The sequence below is a fragment of the Centruroides sculpturatus genome, unplaced genomic scaffold, assembly GCF_000671375.1.
Source record: "Centruroides sculpturatus isolate CEXI.00-Female unplaced genomic scaffold, Cexi_2.0 scaffold1219, whole genome shotgun sequence".
NCBI lineage: Eukaryota > Metazoa > Arthropoda > Arachnida > Scorpiones > Buthidae > Centruroides > Centruroides sculpturatus.
Genome location: NW_019385840.1, coordinates 148,634 through 174,141, shown reverse-complemented (window position 1 = coordinate 174,141; position 25,508 = coordinate 148,634). Strand labels below are relative to the sequence as shown.

The 25,508-nt window shown below is 30.0% G+C and overlaps 1 protein-coding gene across 3 annotated transcripts in view; it reads right to left on the bottom strand.

The window, feature by feature from the left end:
• The window catches only part of LOC111642427 (multidrug resistance-associated protein 4-like), a 92,021-nt gene that overhangs the window by 18,534 nt on the left and 47,979 nt on the right, over window positions 1-25,508 (bottom strand). For 2 of the 3 annotated variants that reach the window (XM_023388777.1, XM_023388779.1), the window contains 14 exons: window positions 22,880-22,966; window positions 21,828-22,019; window positions 21,377-21,471; window positions 20,834-20,920; window positions 20,675-20,771; window positions 19,852-20,043; window positions 15,591-15,766; window positions 14,480-14,760; window positions 10,758-10,837; window positions 9,911-10,061; window positions 6,697-6,930; window positions 6,526-6,626; window positions 1,774-1,971; window positions 1,541-1,696 (listed from right to left, as the gene is read on the bottom strand). In XM_023388777.1, the coding sequence (XP_023244545.1) occupies window positions 1,541-1,696; window positions 1,774-1,971; window positions 6,526-6,626; window positions 6,697-6,930; window positions 9,911-10,061; window positions 10,758-10,837; window positions 14,480-14,760; window positions 15,591-15,766; window positions 19,852-20,043; window positions 20,675-20,771; window positions 20,834-20,920; window positions 21,377-21,471; window positions 21,828-22,019; window positions 22,880-22,966 (2,127 nt within the window). The remainder of the gene's footprint in view (window positions 1-1,540; window positions 1,697-1,773; window positions 1,972-6,525; window positions 6,627-6,696; window positions 6,931-9,910; window positions 10,062-10,757; window positions 10,838-14,479; window positions 14,761-15,590; window positions 15,767-19,851; window positions 20,044-20,674; window positions 20,772-20,833; window positions 20,921-21,376; window positions 21,472-21,827; window positions 22,020-22,879; window positions 22,967-25,508) is intronic. The other variant, XM_023388778.1, reaches the window with a different exon arrangement.

Below are 25,508 nucleotides of genomic sequence, written 5' to 3'. Positions count from 1 at the left end.
AAGACAAAGTTTAATAAATTCTTTTTAATTATTAAATTATAAAATTAATTTGCGATAATAATGTTTACAATTTGTACTAATATCGGATGTGGTTGAGAATTATTAATATATATTCGTCTATAAAATTTAATCCATGAATTTTTTTGGTAGTAAAATCGACTTGCCATTGTCTTTCGCTGATAATTGATGCTTTTTAACATAATCTATAGCCCAAGATTTCTCATGAAAAATTAATTTTGTGATCTGAAATAATTCCATTAAAAAATTATTCATATGAAAAATTAATTTTGTGATCAGTGCTACTCAAACCACTACTACTACTATTTACACCATAGACTTCTATGCATACTTTTTTCCCGCGAGTTTTAATAAAATTTGTTGCCAATAAACATCAGTTGCGTAATAATAAACACAATGGCGTAGCGAACATAACTGCATCCGGGCCGCGACACTATATTGGCGCCCAGGCTCCCCTCCATAAACAAATTTTGTTATTCTTGGAAACCATTAGGCTCCCCTCTGCTGAGAGGTTTTCTTCGTTTTTGGGCGATAGAAAATTCGGAAGTTCCTCAAGGCCAGGCAGCCTCAAAGGATTAACCCATGGTGTATAGCAGCCTTAACAGTGAAAAGCGCAGGGGGCAGATGCCCCTTGCGCTACGCCACTGTTAAGTTCTGTTGGGTCCACAACAGCAAAGTAAACGAAAAGGGAAAGAACTCGAAATATCCGGAACAGACTACCCATGAAATATTCTTGTGTACAGTAATACCCTGAACTTTCGCGATAGATAGACCGAGCTTTAACTGCGTAAGTCGAATTCGCGTAAGTCGGAGTATAATTTCGCAATTTGTGTAAAATCCAAGTCGGATGTATGTAAGCTAATAAATGTTCTCGTTTATCTTATCTCGTCTTTTTGTTCCTTCACGGTTGCAAGAAATCACCACATAGAGTCTCTCGAGTCTCTGTAGATATAACAAACACAGAAATAAATAACACAAAATAAATTGTAACTATGTGTCAATTCCGCGCGACACGTCCAAACATGTAAGCTGAACAATAGTGTGGGGAGAGTGAGTAATCAAGAGTTGCGTGGCGCTCAAACAAAAGACGAATCGACAAGATTTGAAAATCCCGTAACTGCGGGTTCGCGTAAGTCGGGGGTAGCGTAAGTCGAGGAATTACTGTACTTTATTTTGTTCTGATTAGATCTCTGGCCCATGCAATAATAGGTTGAAAGTTAAGGCTGATTTTAATTTTTTTCTTTACTTATTTTTTAGTGGAAGTTATAATAAATTCAGTACAAGTCGATATCTTTTATCCTATTTACGATTTAACAATAAATCACCTTACATAAATCTTGCTGTAAACTAACTTAATACCTACAGAATTTGATCATCCAGATTAAATACATCGACGAACAATATATTTTATCATATTTTACAAATTAAAATTTTACGAATGAAAAAAAGAAAAACATTTTTACATAAAAAATATGAAAATTATAAACTAGGATTTATGTTGACCGAATTAGTGTTTATTTACTTGAGGAATGATGGATATTTTACTACGTAGATCTCGAAGACCGATTTCCTTGATGTCGATTCCATCGATGGTGATTGTTCCCGTTGGCTCCGTCATGCGAAATAACGAAGCAATTATAGAACTCTTTCCAGCTCCTGTTCTCCCGACAATTCCTATCTGCAATTAATAAATAAAGAAAAACCATTTTACACAATAATTACTTACAATGCACTTCTGATTTGCAGACATTTTACCTTTTCTCCCGAGCCAATACGAAAAGTCAAATTCTTTAGAACGATGTTTTTATCCTCGGAGTATTGTAAAGAAACATTATCGAAATGAATTACTCCTGTCTGTGGCCAGTCCGAGGGTGGTCGTTTATCGGGCAAACTTTCATACGAGGCTTCCGATTTCAATTTGCTGTATTTCAGAATGCGCTTTACCGAGTTCATCTAGAAAATTTAAGTTTTATGAAGTAACAGAAACTATTAAACTTATTGAGGTAACAAGATATATTATCCGAGAACCTCAATGACAGTAATGATTGGAATATTTTTATATGAAGTAGTGTACTAATTATTTTTTCCTACCTGACTCTGTCACTATTGTAAGTAAAATCTTAATAATTGCCAAAATAATGTTTAACGTTTATATCAATCTGAGAGTGTGGGACCTAATCAGTCGATTGCAGAGACAACGTTTAGAAGCCGACGGCGGTTTACGGATCGGGTAGACCGCTGTTCAGAAAAATTTCATTGCAGAGATGACGTTTCTCACCTGACACAATGTGGACAGAGAATAAAAGTCTAGTTATCTGACCTATTTTCAAGGCTCACTCGACAGCGGGTTTAGAGGGCTTTTCAATTCGAGTGGTAGCTTTGTTCGTGGAAAAGTTTAGATAAAAACAGATATCGTTCCTTTGATAAACGTTGTAAACGGTACGAATCGACAAAATTATTCATTAATTAATTGCTTGGAGCAAAGAAAACAAAATTAAATACTCTAAATTTTGTTTTGAAATGTTCCAATTTCGATATTCAAATGGGCGTAGATTTAAAACTTCAATTAATATAAATCAGACGCATTTATTTACAATTCTAGTATCGTGTCAGTTATAAAACGTTAATGCTTTTCAGAGTCATTGTACTGTTAAACTAACGAGACAATTTTAATAATTACAGAAATCTGTTTGTAGATATAAAAAATGTAATATTAATAACAAGATATTTAAAATTATTCATTTCAACAGTAATAAGATGTCGAAATAATTCCTTAAAAATCTATTGCGAAGACGAATTTTCTAAATATGGTTTTGTTCGTATTTTAAATCGTATTGGCGACGAAATTAAATATCGAAATGGAAAAGGATTGTCATTAATTGCTGAACAATGGTTTTGATGGCCTTAAGATTTTATTTCTGGAAGCTTTTGGAATATAGCTGGCGATCATTTCTGACGTCACAAACAAATAACCCGATTGGGCGAATGACTCCTAAAACAGGGGAGTAATAGCGAAGTAAGTAAGAGCCAATGTTTTGCCCAAGTTCGTTTAGAGGGCGTTCTGAAATAAACAATCATCGTCTTTTCAACGCATTTTAAACTGCGGTTCAGCCAGCCAATGTCTATAGACCGTTCTGTTGATAAAGGTCGTTTAATGAAACTCTCTCTGCAATCGGCTGTAAGAGTCTGAAATACGCTCTCCAACTGGCTAATATGGTTAATCCTATAAAAATCAGAACCATCCTACTGCTCTCATCTCCCATTACATATTTGTTATTGTTAAACTTATTACTGAGAATCATGATAATTTTCATTTGAAATGTTTTTGTTTATGTTTTTTATAAATTTGGAATGGTTTTTTTTTAAAAATTTGAAATGTTTTTGTTTTTTTTTAATTTGAAATGTTTTTGTTTATGTTCGGAATTTAAAATGTTTTTTAAAAATTACAAATGTTTTTGTTTATGTTTTTTATGAATTTGGTATGTTTTTTTAAAAATTTGGAATGTTTTTGTTTTTTTTTGAAATGTTTATGTTTGTTCAGAATTTGGAATATTTTTGTTTATGTTTTTTATAAATTTGTAATAATTTTTAACATTTGGAATATTTTTTTAAAAATTCGGAATGTTTTTTAAAAATTTGGAATGTTTTTTAAAAGTTTGGAATGTTTTTTAAAAAATTTTTTTCAGAATATGTATAAATCAACTTATAGTATACAAAATACAAAAGAACTAATTAACGGATTGTTAAAAGGTAATTATAAAAAATTTTTTCGTATTATGAGTCTTGATATAAAGTCTATGTATCTGTCGATCACTCTAGAAATGATAATAGAAAGTCATAAATCATATGACGTTCCAGAATATATAATAGAACTTATAAAATTTGTATTTAATTATAATTACTTCAAAATTTCTACAGAGTATTATAGGCAGAAGAAAAGTATTGCCATGGGATCAGTCATAGGACCAAAACTGGTTGATAACTATATGCATAAAATAGATGAAAGAATTTCAAGTTTAACAGGTATAAATATTATGCGAGATATGTAGATGACATAATAATAGATTTCTTAGACGTCACCATGAATTTCTTAGACGTCACCATAAAAAAAGAAGAAACAAGTGTATCATTTAATAAGTATGAATAACTATGTAATAATGGTAAAACTATTAACTTTAAATTTTACTGTCCTTTAGAAAATAAAAAGAATGTCTTTATTATGGAATTGAGAAAGATATTAAATCGAACAACTCAGCAAGAAAATATAGACATCGAAGTAAAACAATTGTTTAAAAAATTTCGATTAAATGATTATCCGAAGTATATTCTCTGTAAGTGGTACAATTTATATTTAAAACGTAAATTTAATGTTAAAAACAGCATAGAAGGTATTTCTTATGTAAAGTTTCCTTATGTTACTAATGTTTTTGAAAAATATACATCGATATTTAAAGAATTTTCTATATGCATAGTTGCAAATCAAAAGAACAAGATATCAAACATTATCAGCATAATAAATAGTGAAAATTCGCACAGAAACTAATTTAAGATCGCCGGTGTCGTATATAGGATGTCATGTACATGTAGAAGCCCAAATTATTACATTGGAAAAACCGGAAGAAGATTGGAGTTGACAGTAAAGGAACATGAGGCGACCATTAAACTGAAAAGAACGGAATCAGCATGGTTTTTACATTGTAGAAAATTTAATTTTAATATAAATAAAAAAATACTAAAATATTGTATAGAATAGAAAATAACTTAGAAAGAAAAATTGTAGAACATTTTTGTATCGCCGAACATGTAAATTTACTTAATTTGAATGCTGGAATGATTGTTGATGCATGCTGGGAACGGCTGTTGGGTATAAAACGTAACCAACGAATAACATCTTGATGTATCCACTGAGGAGACCTGATGGCGAAATGCATTTGGTAAAATTAAAAAAAATGATGATTGTTCATGATGATTGTCCTTGTCATTTGTTTGTCTTGTTTTGGCTCATAGAATCTTCGAAGACGGAAATAGAAAGAATATAATTTTTACTTGTTTTTTAACTAGAAATTTTATTTTTAGTGTAATAATTTTCCTTCCTTCTCGACAACTCCAGTAAATACAAAACATGGAGAAAAATTGTTACTACCAAAATTAATAATTACCAAGTTTGAAATAAATTAAGGCCCAGTACCGTCTACATGAACATTCATAAGCAAAGTGCCAACAAAAATCTGATGGATATTGCGATTAATTGGAATAAGTCCTGGATTAATGTTGGGAAGCTCCCTGCTGAGTGAAGAGAACTCACGTGAAAAATTCTAAACAACATCGTGATGAGTAGGTAGTATCTTCGCACCTACCAGCGTCTACGTTCTGCCCGTTGTCATGGGTGTGATCACAATAAGAGAATCGTTCACGTTTTTTTGTGCCGCATCGCTAAGCAAACTTTGCACTGGGTACACAAAATTTTTAATACCTGATCTCCTGGCAAAACATTAAGTTCCACTCCCTGTTTCAAACATTAAGTTCCACTCCCAATTTCCCTGTTAAAAACCAAAATAATTACTTAATTAATTAGGTTACTGCTTTAACCAAGAGGGTCGTGCGGAAAGCGAGATGCGCCCTTATTTTTGAAAATAAGAAAGGGAACGCAACTCTTGTAATAAATAAAATTCGCGTTGAGGCTACTTTCAAACTAAAGCTGATTATTTCTGATAGGGAACACAACGCGCTATACCTTGGCACTGAAAATATTATATAGAAAAATGTTAGTAATAAATTTGTATTTAATGATCAGTGGCAATAAAACTACTACTGCTTTGACTGTAACTGTAATAATCTACGCCTTTGTACGTAAAGAATACAAACTTTTATTGTAACTGTTTTACTCATAAAATTATTTCTGATTAATATTAACCTTTGTATCAACTCTATTTTATAAAATATCGTAATTGTACAGCTTTTATATAAATTCTCTGTAATTATAATTGCCAATGTTTGTGAAATGTATGAGCCGAAATATTAATGCCGTAAACGGTTTATTTGTAACTCACATAAAACAATCTATACTGTTTGAAGATATGATTTAACTGTTTTGTATGTTTGCAAAACATAATTTTGGCAAATTTATACGATAATCGAGTTTTTTAAAAGAAAACTTTTCGTTCATTTCTGAACTATTAATGGGAAAAAAATTAAAGTTGTTTTTTCTTACTTTGAGAAAACTGCATTATACTAGTAATATACATACACTAGTGCTAAACATAACAACTAATTATTAAATGATTACTAACTTTTTAAAGAAATAATACCAGAATTATCAAACCAACTCTCAAATTCCCTTATTGGACTTTATTCTCTTCATATATTTTTGAGAAAATAATACAAAAACGTGTGAACAAGAGACGATAAGAAGATCTGTGTTTCGAAAAATTGGATATGGTCCGATAAAGCAATTGGCTGTTCGTTTGATAATTGGTATAATTATCGGATTGATTAGATATGCAATACCTGAAATTCCATTTCAGATGTAAATGAAATGAGGAATTGAATATTTATAATTATCAATATTCCGTAATTCAGTATAAGTCCAATTTTGCTTCCTGCTTCAGCTAAATCAGCAAATATATATTCAAAAAGATTTATATCATAGATTTTAGACATTTGAATATATTCACCCACCTGAATTATTTGAAACAATAAAAATAATAACAGTAATAATTAGATTTATAAAAGAAATTATGTGACCGTATATGGCAATCCATCGAACTAAACACGCATAAATAAACAACGTTGAAGTATGCTTATCCTGATACTTATTAAACATGGATTTAAATCTGCTTTCAGCTTTAAATGCTCTAATTGTCGTCAGTCCGTAAAGAGATACACTCAGATGTGAAAATACTGGATTTCTCACTGTCAAAAGAAATTTGTATATATAATTCAAGTATTTTACAAGTATTGTATTATAGAATCGAATTATTTTATATTTTAAATATAATAATGATTAACTTATTATATTCATAAAAGCACCAGAACATATTTATCTATATTTAACAAACGACTGATCAGAATTGCATAGAACATAAAATGCAAGCAGAACATTGTACTCTTTATGTGAAACAACAACTGAAAAACAAGACATTCTTCTTAAACAGAGACGTCCAACCCGTTGTCCCCGGGTCGCACTGCAACCGATATTATATTTTGATGCGGCCTATTTCATCCTAAATTTTTTAGGTACATTTTCATTTATTTTTGTAAAGTATGACGAAAAAATTATTCTCGTTTCACTGATAACACTTTGATGTCATAATGACAGAATTGGTGACATAATACATACCTGACCAATCGAAAATGTTGGCGGCGTGGTCTGTCATTTTGATTGTTTCAATTTCAAAGATTTTTAAAATGAAGTGATTTTAGTGATAAAGAATGGGCACTTTTTCAAAAGGGGAATTGTGTCGCTTTCATACGCCTGATGAAAACAACACAATTCTTCTTTTGAAAAAAGTGTCAACCATTTTTACTGACCCGAAGCTAGGCCAAATGCCAAAGTAGAATCGGTAATTTATTTTTTATATCAATAGATGATATAAAGAATAAATTAGAAATTTCCAGTTTGGCATTTTTTTTAAATTACAGGTGTATAATACAGACATCGGTCTAGCTATGTATTATTTTTGTTAACGTAATAATTTAAATATTTTCAACCGTTAATTATATTCAAAATTATTTTATCAACGTTAAATTTATATTTTTAATAACCCAGCATTCGGTCATGGCATATTATACTAAACAAGGAAAAATTCAGTATTTTATTGGCCGGGAAAATATTTCATAACTGAAACATGTTATCTGTTTTATTTACAATGATTTTTATTTAAACTTTTTATTTATTTGTACTTTTAAAAATACAACAAACTATGCGAAGTTTTCTTAAAAGATTTAACACGAACATTTCTTTACTTCAAAAATAGAAACTGAATTAAAATTGTTTAGTAAGCCATTTTTTTAAATTACATCAGCCGGACACCAGGTATAACTCGTTAGAACATTCTTTTATTAAATTTTATAAAGAAGTTTATTCTTACAATAAATTTGATGGAGTCGTCAATTTTTCTTAAAAACTGTTATGCAAGTGTGGTAGTACATACTGTTGTGTACAATCCTTATCATGCATGAAAAACATCAAAACTGATGAAAGAAATATGTCGAGTGATTCCCATTTAACTAACATTTTTAGAATTAATGTATACATCATTAGAAACAAAGTACGAGGTTTCCTGCTGCTCAGCATGTTGCTAATTTGTAACAAGTAATAGTTCTGAATAAACTTTAAATTAACCAGAAGTGAAGTTTTAAAAAATTGTAAATGCTAATAACGGTAAAATTTGCATTAAGATTCCCCACTCAATATGCGACGTACGACGCAATTATCTCCCAACTCCTCGACTCTAACCACTAAAATATAATAGCATCAATGACCTCCTATGTACAAATTGTCATCCGAAATTATGTCTTTTAAACTTTACCTCATTCTGAGAAGTTACACGACCGTTCAAATTTTGCAGTGTTCTTCGTGGGCTGTCTTAATCATTTTTGATCGAACAAAAGTGTAAAATGTAGTCATTTCTACTTGTTGTAGTACTTTACAATTGGAAATGCCGTTCTATGAGCAATCGCATTTCACATAAATTTCATTCTGTTTATAGAGATGAAGAAATTTATAAATGCAACAACAAATAGCTCATGTTCGTTTATTCATAAAGCACCCATTATATAAAGCTGACAGTTTTCTAAGTATTTTCCTGTCTCGTTTATTAAGAGACCTCTTGTTCACTTCCCACGTTTAGACAACGTATTATTTTCCCATAATATTTCGAAATTCTCATTTATAACGGCAAATTCGCATTTCTTCAGTTTACAAAAAAATTTCTCGCTATAATGTATTGATGTGTTGGTTATAAATATTTATTCTCTTTGTTAAAGTCAAATGCTTTGAAAAATTGTAAAGTGGATTTGTGTTCAATGTTCAATTTCATCGCTTTAAATAGTTGTAAGCATTACAATAAATATCCTGTATGCCTGCTTGGTTAAACCGTTCTTCCTTAAAAAGCAATTTAATTTCGAACTCTCTTGTAACAAAATATTTGTTATATACATGATAATTGTTCGTCTTTTGGAAAATTAAATTTTTCATACAGAATTTTCTAACAGATCATTACATCTGAACTTGCAGAAATCACACCAGAACTTGTTATAACGTTATTTCTGCAGGTTCAGATAACCTTCAGAAAGTTCAGAAAGTTATTCCTGTAAATAATTTCCGCAATAAATAAATTCCTGTAAATACATTATATCTGTTTATCTGAATCGAAGATATTTTACTGTTTCATGCCTTGTCGTTGATAATTTTTAGGATAACGTAAATATTTGTAATTATATAGGCCTACAGTATTAAATTAAGTAATATTTTAAAATTGACTTCAAGCAAGTAAACAGATTATAATCTTAAATTATCCTGTCTAATTTTTCATAAATATTTTAAATCTGTAATTGTAAAAAACAACAATTTCCTTTCATAACGTAAGTGATTGTCTGGCAGTTGGCAATTAAAATTATAAAACATTGGATATAACGGTCACAAAGTAATAATGTTTTGACACAAATAAAACTTTTTTCTTGCGTACATAATTAATACACTTTTTATGACATGTTTTTTTAAAAAATGTATAGCTTATGACATAAAATACACGATTTGATTCTTTTGCATTGTAACTTTGCAGCTTAGAATGTTTACAGAGTCTGCAACCCTGTACATAAATTCCATCGCTAAAATTTTGCATAAAATTAAGTTAAATTCAATAAATTCTTTTATATTCGAAATACTTACATTTTCCTTCCAAATGTTTTACACTTTTCAATACTCGGCTATAGATGGTCCACAAAGCACAGAATATTGCTAAAAGGACAGCAATCAATATGAATAGATAAGGACAGAGTATCGCTTGAAGAACACATGCGCCAACAACCAGAAAATATCCCTAAAATTAAAAAGTATAAGTTGCTAATAAGTGATTCGAGATGTTAAAATGAAGATTTTAAAAAATAATATAATTCTTCCACTCCCTATAAAAGTGTCATCTCTGTGTTAATAATAAATACAGTTGTCTGGAACCATTGTTGTTCTATACATGTCTGTTTTTTAGAGGTGATAAAAATGACGAAGTTCAAAAACAGGTAAGGCAAAACTGTACAAAAATAGCGCAGTCATTATTAAAAAAAACAAAAAATTTGTTTATTTAAGTTGCGAAAAGAAAAACAAATTACAGAAAAACGAGGTAAGACCAGCAATGCCAGGACATGTGCCCGTGCCCGGAAAAAAAAATGAAGACAGTAAAGAGTAGAATGTTGAAAAGGATGTGTGGTGTGACGAAGGACACAATTAAAAATGATTACGTCAGAGAAAAAGTTAAAACGGGTAAAATGACGCAAAAAAAGATAAAAAGAAAACGACACATAGACTTGGTTGTCGCTGACATAAATATATTAACACCGGTGGAGTTTATGTTAAAACTTAGAATACAGTGTTAATTTTACTTTCAGTGTGTTACATTTGTGTAAACAAAACATCCGTGTGTAATTCGCAAAAATACCTTTGAAACTGGCCATTCGCGTAAAATGTTCATTACTTTTTATAATTTATTTTACATAAATCTATAAATTCAAAATTAACTTACTCTTATCAGCATGAAAGTAAAGAAAGGTAACAAATCATCCATCGATTTAACATCTTTAGAAAACCGAACTAAAATTTTTCCTAGAAAATATACAAACCAAAAATGTTAATTAAATTAAATATTTGGTTAATGTTACCCTAGGTATCGAACATAGCGTCGGTCGCCAACTCGGTCGGCGCTTCCAGTCGCCATCTTGTTTGCGAACTCCACGGCTGCGGCTCCACCGCCACAACCCCCCAAAAGTGAAACAAAGCGAATTACGAAATAATAATAATTTTATTTCGTAATTCTTTTTTATTACTAAAAAAAATAAGGTTAAAGTCCAGATGCGTAGACTGTCATGCGACTCACCTCTGATTCCAGCAAACAAAAGAAAGGAAACACTGGGGACGCACGTTCTAACCTAACCTAACTTATTCTAATAAATTACCATAATTATTACCAATTAAATTATTAGAATAAGTTAAATTAGGTTAGAACGTGCGTCCCCACTGTTTGCTGGAATCAGACGTGAGCCACCATGACAGTCTACGTATCTGGACTTTAACCATAAATAAAAAATGTGTATTTTTTTTTACTTACGTTCGAATGCTTCTCTCTCTTTTTTCCTACTTTTTGCGTGTTAAACCCGAGGTCAAAATCGAGGCCTTTTTCGTATTTGCACTTAAACATAGGTTAAAGTCCAGATACATAGACTGTCATTTCGGCTCATCTCTGATTCCATCAAACAAAAGAAAGGAAACACAGTGGGGACGCACGTTCTAACCTAACCTAACCTATTCTAATAAATTACCATAATTATTACCAACCAAATTATTAAAATAGGTTAGGTTAGGTTAGAACGTGCGTCCCCACTGTTTCCTTTTGTTTGTTGGAATCAGAGATGAGCCGCCATGACGGTATACGTATCTGGAATTTAAACGAGCAATCCAATGCTAGATAATGCCACACAAACGACAGTATGCTACTCCAGGGAATTTTGCCGAATTCGCCTTTGAAAGTTCCTTCGAATTCCAAACTGCTGTTGTTCCAGCATTTTTGACATCTCATTGCACAGGATTTCATATCGTCGCGATAAACGACTTTGCAGGGTTTCGAACATGTCGAGCACACGTCGGCAACGTGCTGTAATCCTAGTTTTACCGCAAATTTGAACCCTTTGTCGATTATGGGATCCAGACCCAATTCGGAATAGTCACTTTCGATAAGACGGAGAAAGTCCCGGTAGGTAAATCCTTTCCAAAATTCTCCGGAGGCAACGTCCAAATCACTCATTCGGAAGTAAAATAACGAGAAAAGAAACAAAAACTCCTTCAATTTAAACGAAATAACACCAAATTTTTGTAACAAACCGACCTTCTTCTTCTTCATCGTCATGCAAATCTATCCCGCCGCGTTAAAATTCAGCGCCCTCTATCGCAATCGTAACTCGGTACCCCAATACGAGATTACCGGAAACGCCGCCGTCTCGATACCTACGGTAACATTAACCAAATATTTATGTAAAAAATACGAATATGATTGTTATTGTTAATAGAAATATCACTCAGTGTGGCTATACAAATGACGTTTTCCGGAATTATTATATTTCAAACATTTTCCAGGGTACATTTTATCGTAAATATGAATTTTAGCATTGAAGCAGTGAGGTTTATTAATTTTTAAACACAATTACTCGTAATTACTCGTAATTATGGTTTTATAAATTCATTTTGTTTGAAAAAGATGAAATATTATGCACTTTTTTGGAGTATGTATATGTTACTGTGAATGACTGATATCTGGTGAATGTCAACATTCTCCGGTGAATGTCAGCATTTACACAGTCGTTTTGTATATGTACGAAATATTTGCTAAATACTATTATTTCTCACTTACACCGGCAAATGTCGACATTCAGCATGCACTCATAGTGAATGTTGAATAAAAATATTTTTATTACGTTAAGATAAAAATGCATCTTTTTAATATGTCAAAATAGGAGAAAGCTTAAGTTTCTCCTAATATTCCTTGAACATTATTCTATTCAAGGAATATTAAAGCAAAAAAACAATGAAAGGAAAAAAAATCCCAATATTTTCAACATATTATATTTTACGCCCAGTACTATTGGTTTAGTAGAATATATTATTTTCGAAAAACCCTCAATTGTTAAATCATATTGCGATTTATACCAAGGTAGACATAATGTGATAAAATGAAAGTGCCGTATCAATGTAACAATCTAACTGAAGATAAAGGGAAATGTATAAAATCCATAAAGAACACTGAAGAGGAATAGGAAATATGAAACCAGTTCGAAATGCATATGTACAAATATAATAAAGGAATTCATTAACCTGATGCTGTAAGATAGTCTACCGATAGAATTTTTATTTATTTTGTTTTTATTTTATTTCTTAGAGCAGCGAGGTACTCACTAACTAAACTAACTTACTATAACCTAGGACGAACTTAACAAAACGACTAAAGCTAACAAACCCTATTCTAATTTAACTTCACCTATCATAACCTAACCAGAAACCAAGCTAAAAGTTTCCTTTATTATCCTAATGCTCTCAAGACCTGGCGCTTTGTTATCAGTGACCAAACAGATGGCATTAGACACCTATATAAGTGAATTTGTGATCATTGTCTGTATTAGATGGTGAGAGTGTAGAACTTCTGCTGACCGCTCGTGTATTGTCATCTGAAGGGTAAAGGCTAGTAAGGATGTGCGTGATAGTTTCTTCCGTGTTGTTGGTGTAGCGATTATTAGGGAGATGGTTAGTGAGGAGGTTTGGAGCTGGTGTTTTTCTTACAAGCTAAGTAGTACGGCTCAGACCAGGGGTTGCAACCGCAAGTGTTGGTACAGAAATCCTGCCAAGTGTTAGTCCTTGTTTTATTTAAAAAGTTTCTGTAAGTGTCCTGTTCGATCCTGTACTGGTCTGTAATGTGACTTTAATGTCCGGGTTTTGTTCATTCCTAAATTGCCTACTTAATCTCCTAAAAACTTTCTTATTGATTTCTAGCTCAGTGGTCCACTAAGAAATCTTTTTGTGTTTACAATGTTTGAGCATGGATTGAACATGTGAACAAAGTGCAAATCACGCAGACTAAAATTACAAAATTTTTTAAACAAGCAATGTCACCAGAAAAATTAATCAGAAAAATATGTATTGTTACAAAAAATGGATTTGAGTATTACTTTCTCCATTAATGTTGTTGCACTTTCAAAAATTTGGTTGAATATTAGAGCACCTTTGAGCAGTAAGAGTTGAAAAAATTCGAAGCAAAAAGAAAAGCTCAAAGCCTATTTCTACGACGATGCTTACTTTTCCGACTTATGATCATGGTAACAATTCTTTATACAAAATTTTTCCGTAGTTCTAGTCTGTGTAATGTGGATTTTATTGACATATTGAGTGTTACTGTCAAATCTCGTTTCACTATTCTTATGCCACAACTTTGAAAAATTTCATTTATTTAGTTGATTTCGCTGAGCTTTACTTTTTCAACTTCGTTTCATTAATTATGTTTTATGGAATACAATATGTTTTAGGCTATGAATTGTCATATTTAACCCTAAAATATAAACCAATAATAAATATTTGTAATACGATAAATAAAAGTAGTAACAACATGCGTAGTTACGTAAGTTACATGATATCGAAAAATTCCTTTACAAATCTCATTAAAACTCCTTATCTTAACAATAAAGTAAATAAATAGATTTTACATACCAACGGGATTGTTATCCAAAAATGATATCGGAGTTCGAATGATACAACGAAACATATTGTTGTGTAGCTTGAAAGAAGCAATTGTGAAAAATTTGTATAACAATAAACCAGAAGTTAACATCGTTAGAAATACGGCACATATCAATCCAATGTAAACATACATGTTGAATTCTTCACTGTGATAAAAATTTTTGTCTTCAATGTTGTGAAAAATACTTGTGTTAGATGTAATATTTTCGAAATTCTCTATGCTGTGGCTATAGATTCTTATATCTTGCAACCTAGAAATTAGAAATAAAATAACAATTACACGTTGTGATTATTTTATTTCTTTTAACAGAATGAAATACAATTAAATTGTTTAGTGCATTAAAAAAAGAAAATACATATAAACGATGTTGACATCTACCGAATGATGATGAAGTAATATATTTGCATAAATACATAAAATAGTTTCAGTGAAAAGTTAAGCCAGAATTTCATTATTTACCGTAAGATGTATAATGTAGACGACATCGCACTCTCTTACCCATGCGATCAATTCTATTACAGATTAATTTTGCCTGGAATTACTGAGCAATATTTCCCACACATTTACATTTCTTCAGTCTGCTAAAAATCCGCTAAGGAAATAGAAGCTGAAGCCTATTACCTCAGCTTGGCACTGAAACAAAATATTGTGCAGGTGAGATTTTGTTCTAGTTCCAGATCTTAAAGACCATTGCATTAACGAAGTAGCCAAGATTAGATTATTATCGATGTTTTGTGACTTTAACGTTTAAATTTATAATCCAAAAATAAATTTACCTGTTTAAGATGTACACTTGAAATGAATATTCATGAATTCTTTAAAATATATATATATCAAATTCAGATATATAACTTAAAAAATTTCTTGTTGACGTTTATTTTAAATGCTAAATTATAATATTCGTATGGAAATATTTAGAGATACAAAAAATATATTCATTGCAACTGACAAAAGTTTTCATTCATTATACATGAAACTTGTTATAATAGTGAATTGAATGTAATGATGTCTTGATTAAACATTTTTTATGAAAACACAGTTCACGTGTTATACTATATATTAATTATAATAATATCTTACCATTTGATTAGCCAATAGTCGCTGGCAGTTGTAAAAGATTGCGATATAATTAGCGTGGATAAAATAACAATCTTGAAGAAAAGTCCCGCTCCGGCATTCACGTATGATTTATAAACTGAAATTCCTGGTTTCTTAACTCCTTCATTGTCCCGTGGACTTTGGTTTTTTTCCGTTTCCTACATGAAATAATGTTTTAAAAAATATATTAGTTACTCGCTGAATTTTGCTTAAATCTAGAATAAATCTTTTCATTTGTTCTTTCGAACTATAAGAACCTAAAGGATAATTTCTTGATGTAAATATAAATTAAATGTGTTATCCTTATTTCATACAGACTAATAAAAAATACTATTCACTCTGTTGAATATTATCTTCTTTTCTACTCCAAAATGAACAATTACAAAACAGAAGAATAAGAAATATACCTGAATAAAACATTATCATTGACAATTGAAGAATAAGAACACTGTAAACATAAGTTTTCTCTATAATTCTTAACTCCTAACATTCTTTTTGTATTCCTTCCTTAACTGAACAGAGTTGGCGGAGCTGGTAAACACTCGATATAACAAGAAAAAGTCTCTGAAGATTTAACTGTTTCAAATTGTTAATAAGACTTTTATTTCTTAACATTTATTTTTACATGTTTTACGTAGTATGTCCTAACAAGCGTTAACTTTCAGACGTTAGCGGACATGATGAAAAAGACAAGTGATATAATGAAATTAATATTTGTTTGTGATATCTCATAAAATTTCTTATATATCCCAAGGTTGTCGCTCTTGTAGTTGAATTTCTCAGATACCAACCAACCTTTGTACTTTCACAAATGTTTACAGTTTGTATCTTGGTAATCAAACTTTTATAGAGTTGGACAGTTTGAAATGCAGTGGTGATTGTTCCGCTAACCAGTCTTTCTAATAAGCCCAGCTCATACACGCGACGGACAGAAATAAAATTGTGCATGTATATCTTTGGCATTTATGTTATTGGATCGAAATTGTCATCACTGAATAAAACGATATTGTTTTTAAAATATGTTTTTATATTGAATAATATATCTATTTTTTGCCAAATAAAAGTTTCCACAAACTTTGTGTAAAAGACATGTTCAGGTTAATCCTGGTCCATACTTATATGATCAAAGACTGCAGCCAGAATTCGCTTTTTCTAGCATAGTACAGACAGGCGTTGTCGTGCTGGAAATTACAGGCTCGTGTTTGAAAAAGTTTACGTTTTGTTTTGTGTAGATATTGCCGAAGAATCATATATATATTAATCTATTCGATTTCACAGCTCCATCGAAGAAAACAAATCTCTAACTTTCTATGTGCCCATTCACTTAAGAATGTGGATTCTGGACTCGTCGATAATAACATGGTAAATTATTAACCCTGTGGTGAATGACCTGGGCCTGACAGACCCAGCGCGACTAACTACGTAACATTTTTATGCAAAAAATTTGGAACTGTATGATAAGAAAAACAAGAAGCAAATATACTTATAAAAATTTTATTAATACACAAGATTACATATTATGTTTTTTTTCCACTACTTTTTAAAACTTTTATTCAACACACAATAAAATTCATTTGATTATTATTTTTTTATTTATTTCTTTATGGAGCATTCACAAACAAACTGTGAATGCTGTAAACAGATGTAGATTTTGCACTTGTTACAGGTATATTCAGTTTTCCTGTCTTTCCAATATCTACATCGGGCTCTTTTTCTGTTTAGAAATGCAATGCAATAAAAATAAGAATTTTTCCGCAAATGTGGCGCTGGGTCTCGGAGACCCAGGGCATTTAACGCAGGGTTAATTTTTTTACCTATATATCCTTTAGATATACGGTCTGATGAATAAACAAGAATTAGTGTTTCGTCTGACCTTCCTATTTTCTTCTAATCAGCGTTTTTAAACTGCAGAAATTGTCTGCAGTTTAAAAATTTTTTATAAATTAATCATGCAAGCGCAGACGGTTTCTTTGCCGTCTGCGCTTGCATGATTAATTTATAAAAATTTTTTCTACCGATTTCTACAACCTGTATTTACATCTTCACACCATGCATTCAGATTTCGAATTATTATATATTCTTTTGGCAAGTTTGTGAAATCTGATATATAAACTTCCTGATTTAAAAAATACTTCAAAAGAACTGTAGATATGTAAAACAAACAGGTACTTATTTTCGTAAATCTTTCCCTGGATACTGCTTCTCTTTTTTCGAAAACATTTTATAATTCATTGGAGTGTATACAGACTTATGTACAAATCTCGCGCGATACTTGCATTGAGGAACCCATTCTTTACACTTCAGGGCAATTAATTTTCTGATTGGTTTCAGTACCGTCTAATCTTTTTCCATTTTATATAAATTTTAATATGAACCGCTAAAAGTGACTGCCTTTTATATGCAGGAAGCGTGACGCAAGAAAAGATATTAGAAATCTTAGAAATTCGAATTTTTCAAAATTCTTTTCTGAACGAACTTGATTGCAGTCTGTTGCCAGAGGTTGCAAGATTTTCACAGCTGTGTATTCTAAACTAATGGAATCTATGGTAGTAAGTTATATAAATAAACTTGTTAATTTACAATACGAATTATTTGTAGCACTTCGTATAATATGTACGCAAGTTTACGTAAATTTCTGAAAGTTTAGATGAGAAAAAGGTGCATTCCAAGTGGGGTTGTACATAAATTCAGATTTGTTGTTATATTTTCAATTTAAATATATAGTTTATCTGTATGCTTCTATTAAACGAACTTCATTTGATTCTTAATCCAGCAACATAATAATTCCTAAATTTTTAAATTGAATGAAAAACCCGTATAAGAACAGTATTGAAATTATTAAAATATTTCCTTTCAACTTTTAAAGTAAGTGACAAATTTGACAATTATTTTAAATCTGAAGTAATAAATTGCCGTTTATTTAAAATATCCCGCAGTAAAACTCAAATTCTTTGTGACTGATTAAAATGGGCCGATGAGCTACCTCTAAAAATACTACATCCATAGAAGAATTGAAATGCCTGAGATGTTGACTGATTGGTCGCTGACAATCACATGTGACAGAAAATCTTCATCTTGAGAGATGACTTTTTTAGCCTAAACGTGGTAAGACAAAACATTTAAATATATTCAATCCAGGCATTTTCATGGCAGAACTACGCATGATCTTTTTGTACACATGTGTTCAGAAAATTACAGTTGAGCTAAGAAAACGTCAAGCAACTTTTTCTCTTCGATGTACTATACAATCTGTTAAGAAATTACTAGACTATTACAATTTTCCAGCTTTTCAAAACTAACAATGTTTAAGAGTCAATTATTATTTTCGACAAAGTAAATACAATAAATAAACACATTTTGTACAATCAGTTCAACAAACTTAACTTTACTTATTAGCTTTACAAAAGTAAAATTTATTCTACAGAAGATCCGATCGATCTTTCCAGAATCGAGAATGTGAAATCACCAGAAACGAGAAGGGAGATTCTATTTCCATAGACTAATCGAGGGCCAGAAGGATAGGACTCAGCAAAGGAAGAAATCGAAAACAAAGAGACGAATGAAGTGGAGATGAACAGGAAGTTGCGGGCTCCCCAAAAAAGAGTTTGGAAAAAGAAGAAATTCATGCGGAGGAAAAAAGATTTGTCAAGTCGGTATTTTATGCAGTGAAATAGGTATACTTTCTCACGTGAAGGGCCCGAATTGCCGATTTCTTCAAAACTGACAGGCTACTGGCTCTTTTCAAAGCCACTTTTTTTGGTAAAAAGAAGTTAAATTGGATCATTTAAAATATTTATTTATCTACTTAATTTAAAAAAAAAAATTCATCGCATGTCAAGCATTTAAAAAGTATATTAATATAAATTTTGAAATGTTCCATTGGTTCTAACATTTATTCAACGAAGATGAAGAGAAAGCGTAAATTTTTGTAAATCAGAAATTAGTACTGTATTGTATTGATTTACATTTAAAATGATGGCTCTGCCATTTAAGGTTTGACGTTAATACAAATACGTCTATTGACGTTAGTATTACTGAATCATAAAGTATGTATTCATAAATTGTAGGAAATAAATTCATAATAGCAATTTATTCCTAGAATCGAATTATTATTTGTTATAATTAAAAATTCATGATGTACAAATCTTGGAGAAATCAATCCGAGAAATGAAAACTGCTGAACATCAGTTAATTCCATTCTGAAATTTTTCACTCAGATAATTACTTAATAAATAATTCTTACCTCATTACTCTTGTTTCTGTCTTTAATATCATCATTCGTATCACATTGAAAACTTCTAATTTCATTATCATCATCATTAAAAACTGCACTCTCTATATCAATGTTTTCAGAGACTTTTTCCTTTGGTAATATTCCTGTATTCATTTGTAAATTTTCCAATTGTTTAAAATTTCCAATAAATTCACATTTTCCCTAAAATATATTAATCGTGTATATAAATACAATTACTTCTATGTTTTTATATAAAAAAATATTGTATACCTGAGAATGTAAACAAATTTAAACTCGAAACGTTATCACTTGCTTACCAATTTTTACTGAATTTATCGGTAACAATTATCGAGGTTTGCGGCCGAAGTTTTTTCTCTAAAACGTGAACGCTGAACGTCGGTCTTGTAAGCGGCACTCGTCGTTCGCCGTCACGCTTTAGAGATGAAAACATCCTATAACTTATTACTCGCTATAGCTTATTACTGGTATGTTCACAAATGAACTTTTGAACTGGTAATGCAATTCCTATTCTGTATTTACTTCCGTACATAGAAAGAAAGACAATGTAGCTGTTTTCAAACTCACAACTGTACGGTAGATATAAATCACTAAACACCAGTTTTTCTTACAGATTTTTGCTTCACTCACAACTGGCCTCATGCAATTTCGCAAATTTTCAACACGTATCTACACTGAAATAACTAATTCTGCCGAAAATAGCCCTCCCGAAAATTTTTTTCGCGGCGCATAGTCGATTAATAGATTAAGATTGTCGTTGTTGCCGTAAAAAGTAATTTACAATACATAACTAATAAACAATTAATGTATTCACCTTCTTTAACGCTAAAATTCTACACGCAGAGTTTAAAAATTGTATTTGATGCGTAACTAAAATGCATATCTTGTCTTTCAAATATTCCATTATACACCTGAAACAGATTAAAAGTTAAAATGTATCGAAAAGTTCAAAAAGTATTATTTAAATAATTACTTTTCGAAGATATGTTTTGCCACTGGAACATCGACAGCACTCAGTGGATCATCCAGGAGGAAAATATCGGCATCGACATATAGCGTTCTGGAAAATATAAAAATGTATCACCATTAATGAATAAATAAAACCATTCTTGTTGTATCGTTTAATAGTGTTTTCTGTGTTATATATTACGAAGTAGAAGAGAGGGCGTCAAATAAAGTATAGAACATATAGCACACGATGTCCCTACTATCAGGTCACGAAATGACTAAAATAACTGGTTTATCTGATAACAGATAATATTTTATTTGTTTTACTTTGAACAAATACACCACGGAGAATTTAGAAAATATCAGTGAGAAGTGACACGATATACGTTTAGGGTGACACTTTTTATCAGGTTGTAATGACTAAAATCAGAACCAATATACTTATAAACAATATATGAATTTCATTAAAATGTATTTATTATTGCGGTATATTTGTCTTATTCCTATTAAAATTGTTCTTTTATATTTTCACACCTAGAAATATAATTTTAGGTAAGACCTGTCTTACCTTGCTAAATTAATTCTTGCCTTCTGCCCACCGCTCATTATCACTCCTTTTTCTCCTACGATTGTCAGATCTCCTTTAGGAAATAAGCTAATATCCTAAAAATAGTAAACATAAAAATACAACATAATTATGTTCAATGTAATGTGCATTGATAACTTTACTAAAATTAAACATAACTATTGATTTCTAAAAGTGTTTGACTTATAGACGGTGTTTTGATAGATAAATTTGTGTCTTTTGTATTCGAAGTCACTATTTCGGCTATTAATATTTAATTTTATGTCATGCCTCCTATAACCGGTTTTTATAAAAGTTCAAGTCTACAAAATCAACTTTTTTATTTAACTTTTTTATTAAAAAACTGCTTTTTTAGACTTGGAGAAATCACTTTTCGTCTAGAAACGAAGTAAAGACTCCAAAATATAGTTTTTAAAAGTAGAAATCATCATACCTTTTCTAATGCCGTTATATGCAAGATTTTTCTATATTTGTCTTCTTGATATTCTTCTCCAAACAAGATGTTTTCCCTGATAGTTGCGTTGAATACCCAAGCTTCTTGAGAAGCATACGAAATCTTTCCTTTCACGGACACTTTACCGGAAGTAATTGGAATCTCTCCCAACACGGACATTAGTAAAGACGACTGTCGAAATTAATGTCGTTTAATTATTGGTAACGTAATGTTTTGCATAAATAATGTAAGTACATAAACATTTTAAAAGTATTTACGTATTTGTGTAAAAATATTATCTCAATTATTAATTGCTTTCTTTAAAATCACATGTAATGTTAAAAGGTGATACAATATATTCTATGAATTCGTAACAGAAACTGTAACATCACATTCATGAATCCCTAAGATTTTATCTGCAAACAAACTTTCTTAGAATACATCAATTAAATTATAATAAAAGTTAAATTATGCGTGCAGAATATTTTTGCGACAACCTTAGACGTATTTATGAATAAATCTCTGATCTATTTAAATTGAAGATCAAATATGATTCTACGGTTGTGAATTTCATAACAACTAAAAAGGGTTAATAGAAACAGATTGCAGACATTTTTAAAAAAATAAATTGTTTAATGTTACACAATTAAAAATTATGCAATAAGAATAACTTTTATGTTATGAATAATTTCAGAAAATTTTCTAAGAGGTAAGTGAAGTGATAAAAATTTCGGTGTTAATAATTTTAGATAAAATATTCATGTCTAAATTGAATATGTTAGATGAACAAAAACTTTAACACGTAATTATACACTCCTACATAAGTGCACAGAATGTGTATTTTCTTTTCAAAAATTAAAATCAAATCAAAATAAAATTAGAAACAGATAAAATTATTTAAACAAGAGGTAAAAATATAAAATTTTGAGAATTTATTTTATTATAAATGAGAAAATGTAACCATTTATTTACTTCATTTTATTTATTTTTTAATCGATCTTAATATCATAAAGCGTATAATTTTAATTTAGAATTAAAAACAAGATATTTACCTTCCCTGATCCAACAGGACCAATAACAATTAATAATTCTCTCGACTGCATGTTTAGTGATATCCCATTTAATGTTGGTTCGAATTCCTTTTTTTTAAAAAAAAAGAAAGTTATTAAAATATACACAGCTAACGTTAAAAGTTATAAATAAGAAATATTAATAATAAACAATAAATTAATTAATTTATGATAATGTCTGAGCCAAACCAGAATATCACAGTGTCTTTCTGTCTATACGAGAAATGCGAAGTGCACTGAGCTTGAAGACAAAAGAAATTCGTGAGAACTTCTACGAAGGTATGATTCTAGAAAGGTAAATAAATAAAAATATCTAATAAAACCAAGGACAATGCTCATTGGGTACATACACAATGCCATAAAAGTATTATAGAAAGCATCTATCAGAAAGAAGAAAAGACTTCTTTGTGGCAATGTTCAGTACCAGGCCTGTACAATGAGAGGCAACCATTTTCTTCACCTGACTTGGCTTATATCAAAAAAAGACTTCCAGAAAAGTGCGAAAGAACATTGAAAAATCCCAACACTAACTCAAGAAGAGTCAAATGTTGAGCAGGCATAAAGTTCTAACAAACACAACTGATTAAAAATATAGTAATTTTTCTTTTAGATCGCTTCTTGGTCGTTTGTGATAGATTTAACAGCAACCTGTAGGTCACAGACTTACTTTTTGCATTAAGATTTGCCATTTGTATGCCACCCATTTTTTAAAATATCGTGCTTTTTAATATGCATAATTCAACGGTATCTAAATTTTACTAATAAACACACTGATTAATGCTAACTAAAAATAATTATTCTATCTTTACCTGCACTGCCATAACAAAAATATGGTTTATTAAATTTATTCTCATTTTATTTAATTTAACACATCTGTGAGTTTTATATACGAGATCCCAGAATTTAGAAAATGATGAAATGTTTGTAGAATTCCAATGCGATCTGCAAAGAGAGAATTCTGCAATTATTTTCGTTGAAAAAAGCTTTTTCAATTTAGAAATCACACTCGTGATGAAAACCCGGAAATTCTCCTCGCGTTTAACTCATCGGTCGAGTATGAACCCTATACCAACAACCATTGTTCTAACTGTAGTGTTAGTTGTAGTGGTTTGGACCATACTGATCACAAAATTTATTTCAGATGTCGATTAAATTACAATTGCAAATAAAAATTTGTTGAATAGAATTATTTCAGATCACAAATCTTAATTTTGTTTTTTAACAATAAGGCTGTATTAATTATTAAATGTTTTTATAAATTTAAATTAAATTTATTTTATTTTAACAATAAGTCAAACTTACTCTATTAATTATAAATTTGAGTTAAATTCATTTTATTTTAACAATAAATTGCTGGCCAAGTATTTGGTAACGAGAAACATAATTCCGGTTTAGATAAGCTTTTAATACGCTTAAAGTCGTAGTTATAATCGTTGGTAATTTTAATTTCTTTTTATATCAAACTTATGTGTGTATTGCTTATTAACATTATTTGAAAGATTTTGAAATTCAGTGAATTTATTCCAATCAAATTTTAAGTAAATTAATTTTTCAATAGGAATCTTCATCACAAAATTAATTTCAGATGTCAATTAAATTAAAATTACAAATAATTTGTGGTGTATAATTTTCAAATTAATTTTTAGTTATAAATTATTTTCGGATCAAAAATTTCTTGGATAAATTAAAATTATGTGTAATTTTATTCTCATATGTTTTAGTTTTCATATTTAGATAACTTTACAATTCATTTCATTTTTTTACTTTTTATAAAATATCTTGAAACAATATTCATTTTAGATACAATAATTTCAGATCAAAAATCTCTCAGATAAATTGAGATTATTAATATTTAGAAAACTTTTTAATTTATTTGATTTTAGTTCTCATAAAATATCTTGTAACACTGTAACACTAGTGCTGTATTAATTATAGAGGAGGTGCAGTCAATCAATGATAACTCCTATATCAGAAACTATATTATAATACACAGTATTAATTTTAATAAAATATAACTTTAACACTTACCATTTGAGTATTTTTGAGTGTAGAAAATCTAATTTATATCAAAATATATCAATTAAATAGAAACATATAAAAAACTATATATTGTAAATTTTTTTAAAAAATATATCAATCAAGTATAGATATAAAAGAAAACAGTAAATATGACCTACACGCGATATAGGAGTTATCATTGACTTTGAAGCTTTCACGATTCAAGATGAAAATCTTTCATTCAACACATTATGTAGACAAATTGGGTTTGCAGCAAGACCTAAAAACAATTTTGGGAAGATAGATTTTTATAATCAATTTATTACTTTTGATAATTTATCACCACGAGATAAAAAGAAATTTATTAAATTTGGAAATTTCTTACACGGCTGTATTTATCTTATTAAAAACATAATTTTGGATATTGGGAATGTCATAGTAAAGTATATGAAATTTTATTTAATTTATATAAAAAGTATGATATAATTTATTACAAGGGAGGACAAATTGAATTTAATTTTTTAAACTTAACCGAATCAATATATAATATAAAAATTTCATCATTTGACATTGAAAAGATAGGCGTAAACATTTAAATATATTCAATCCAGGC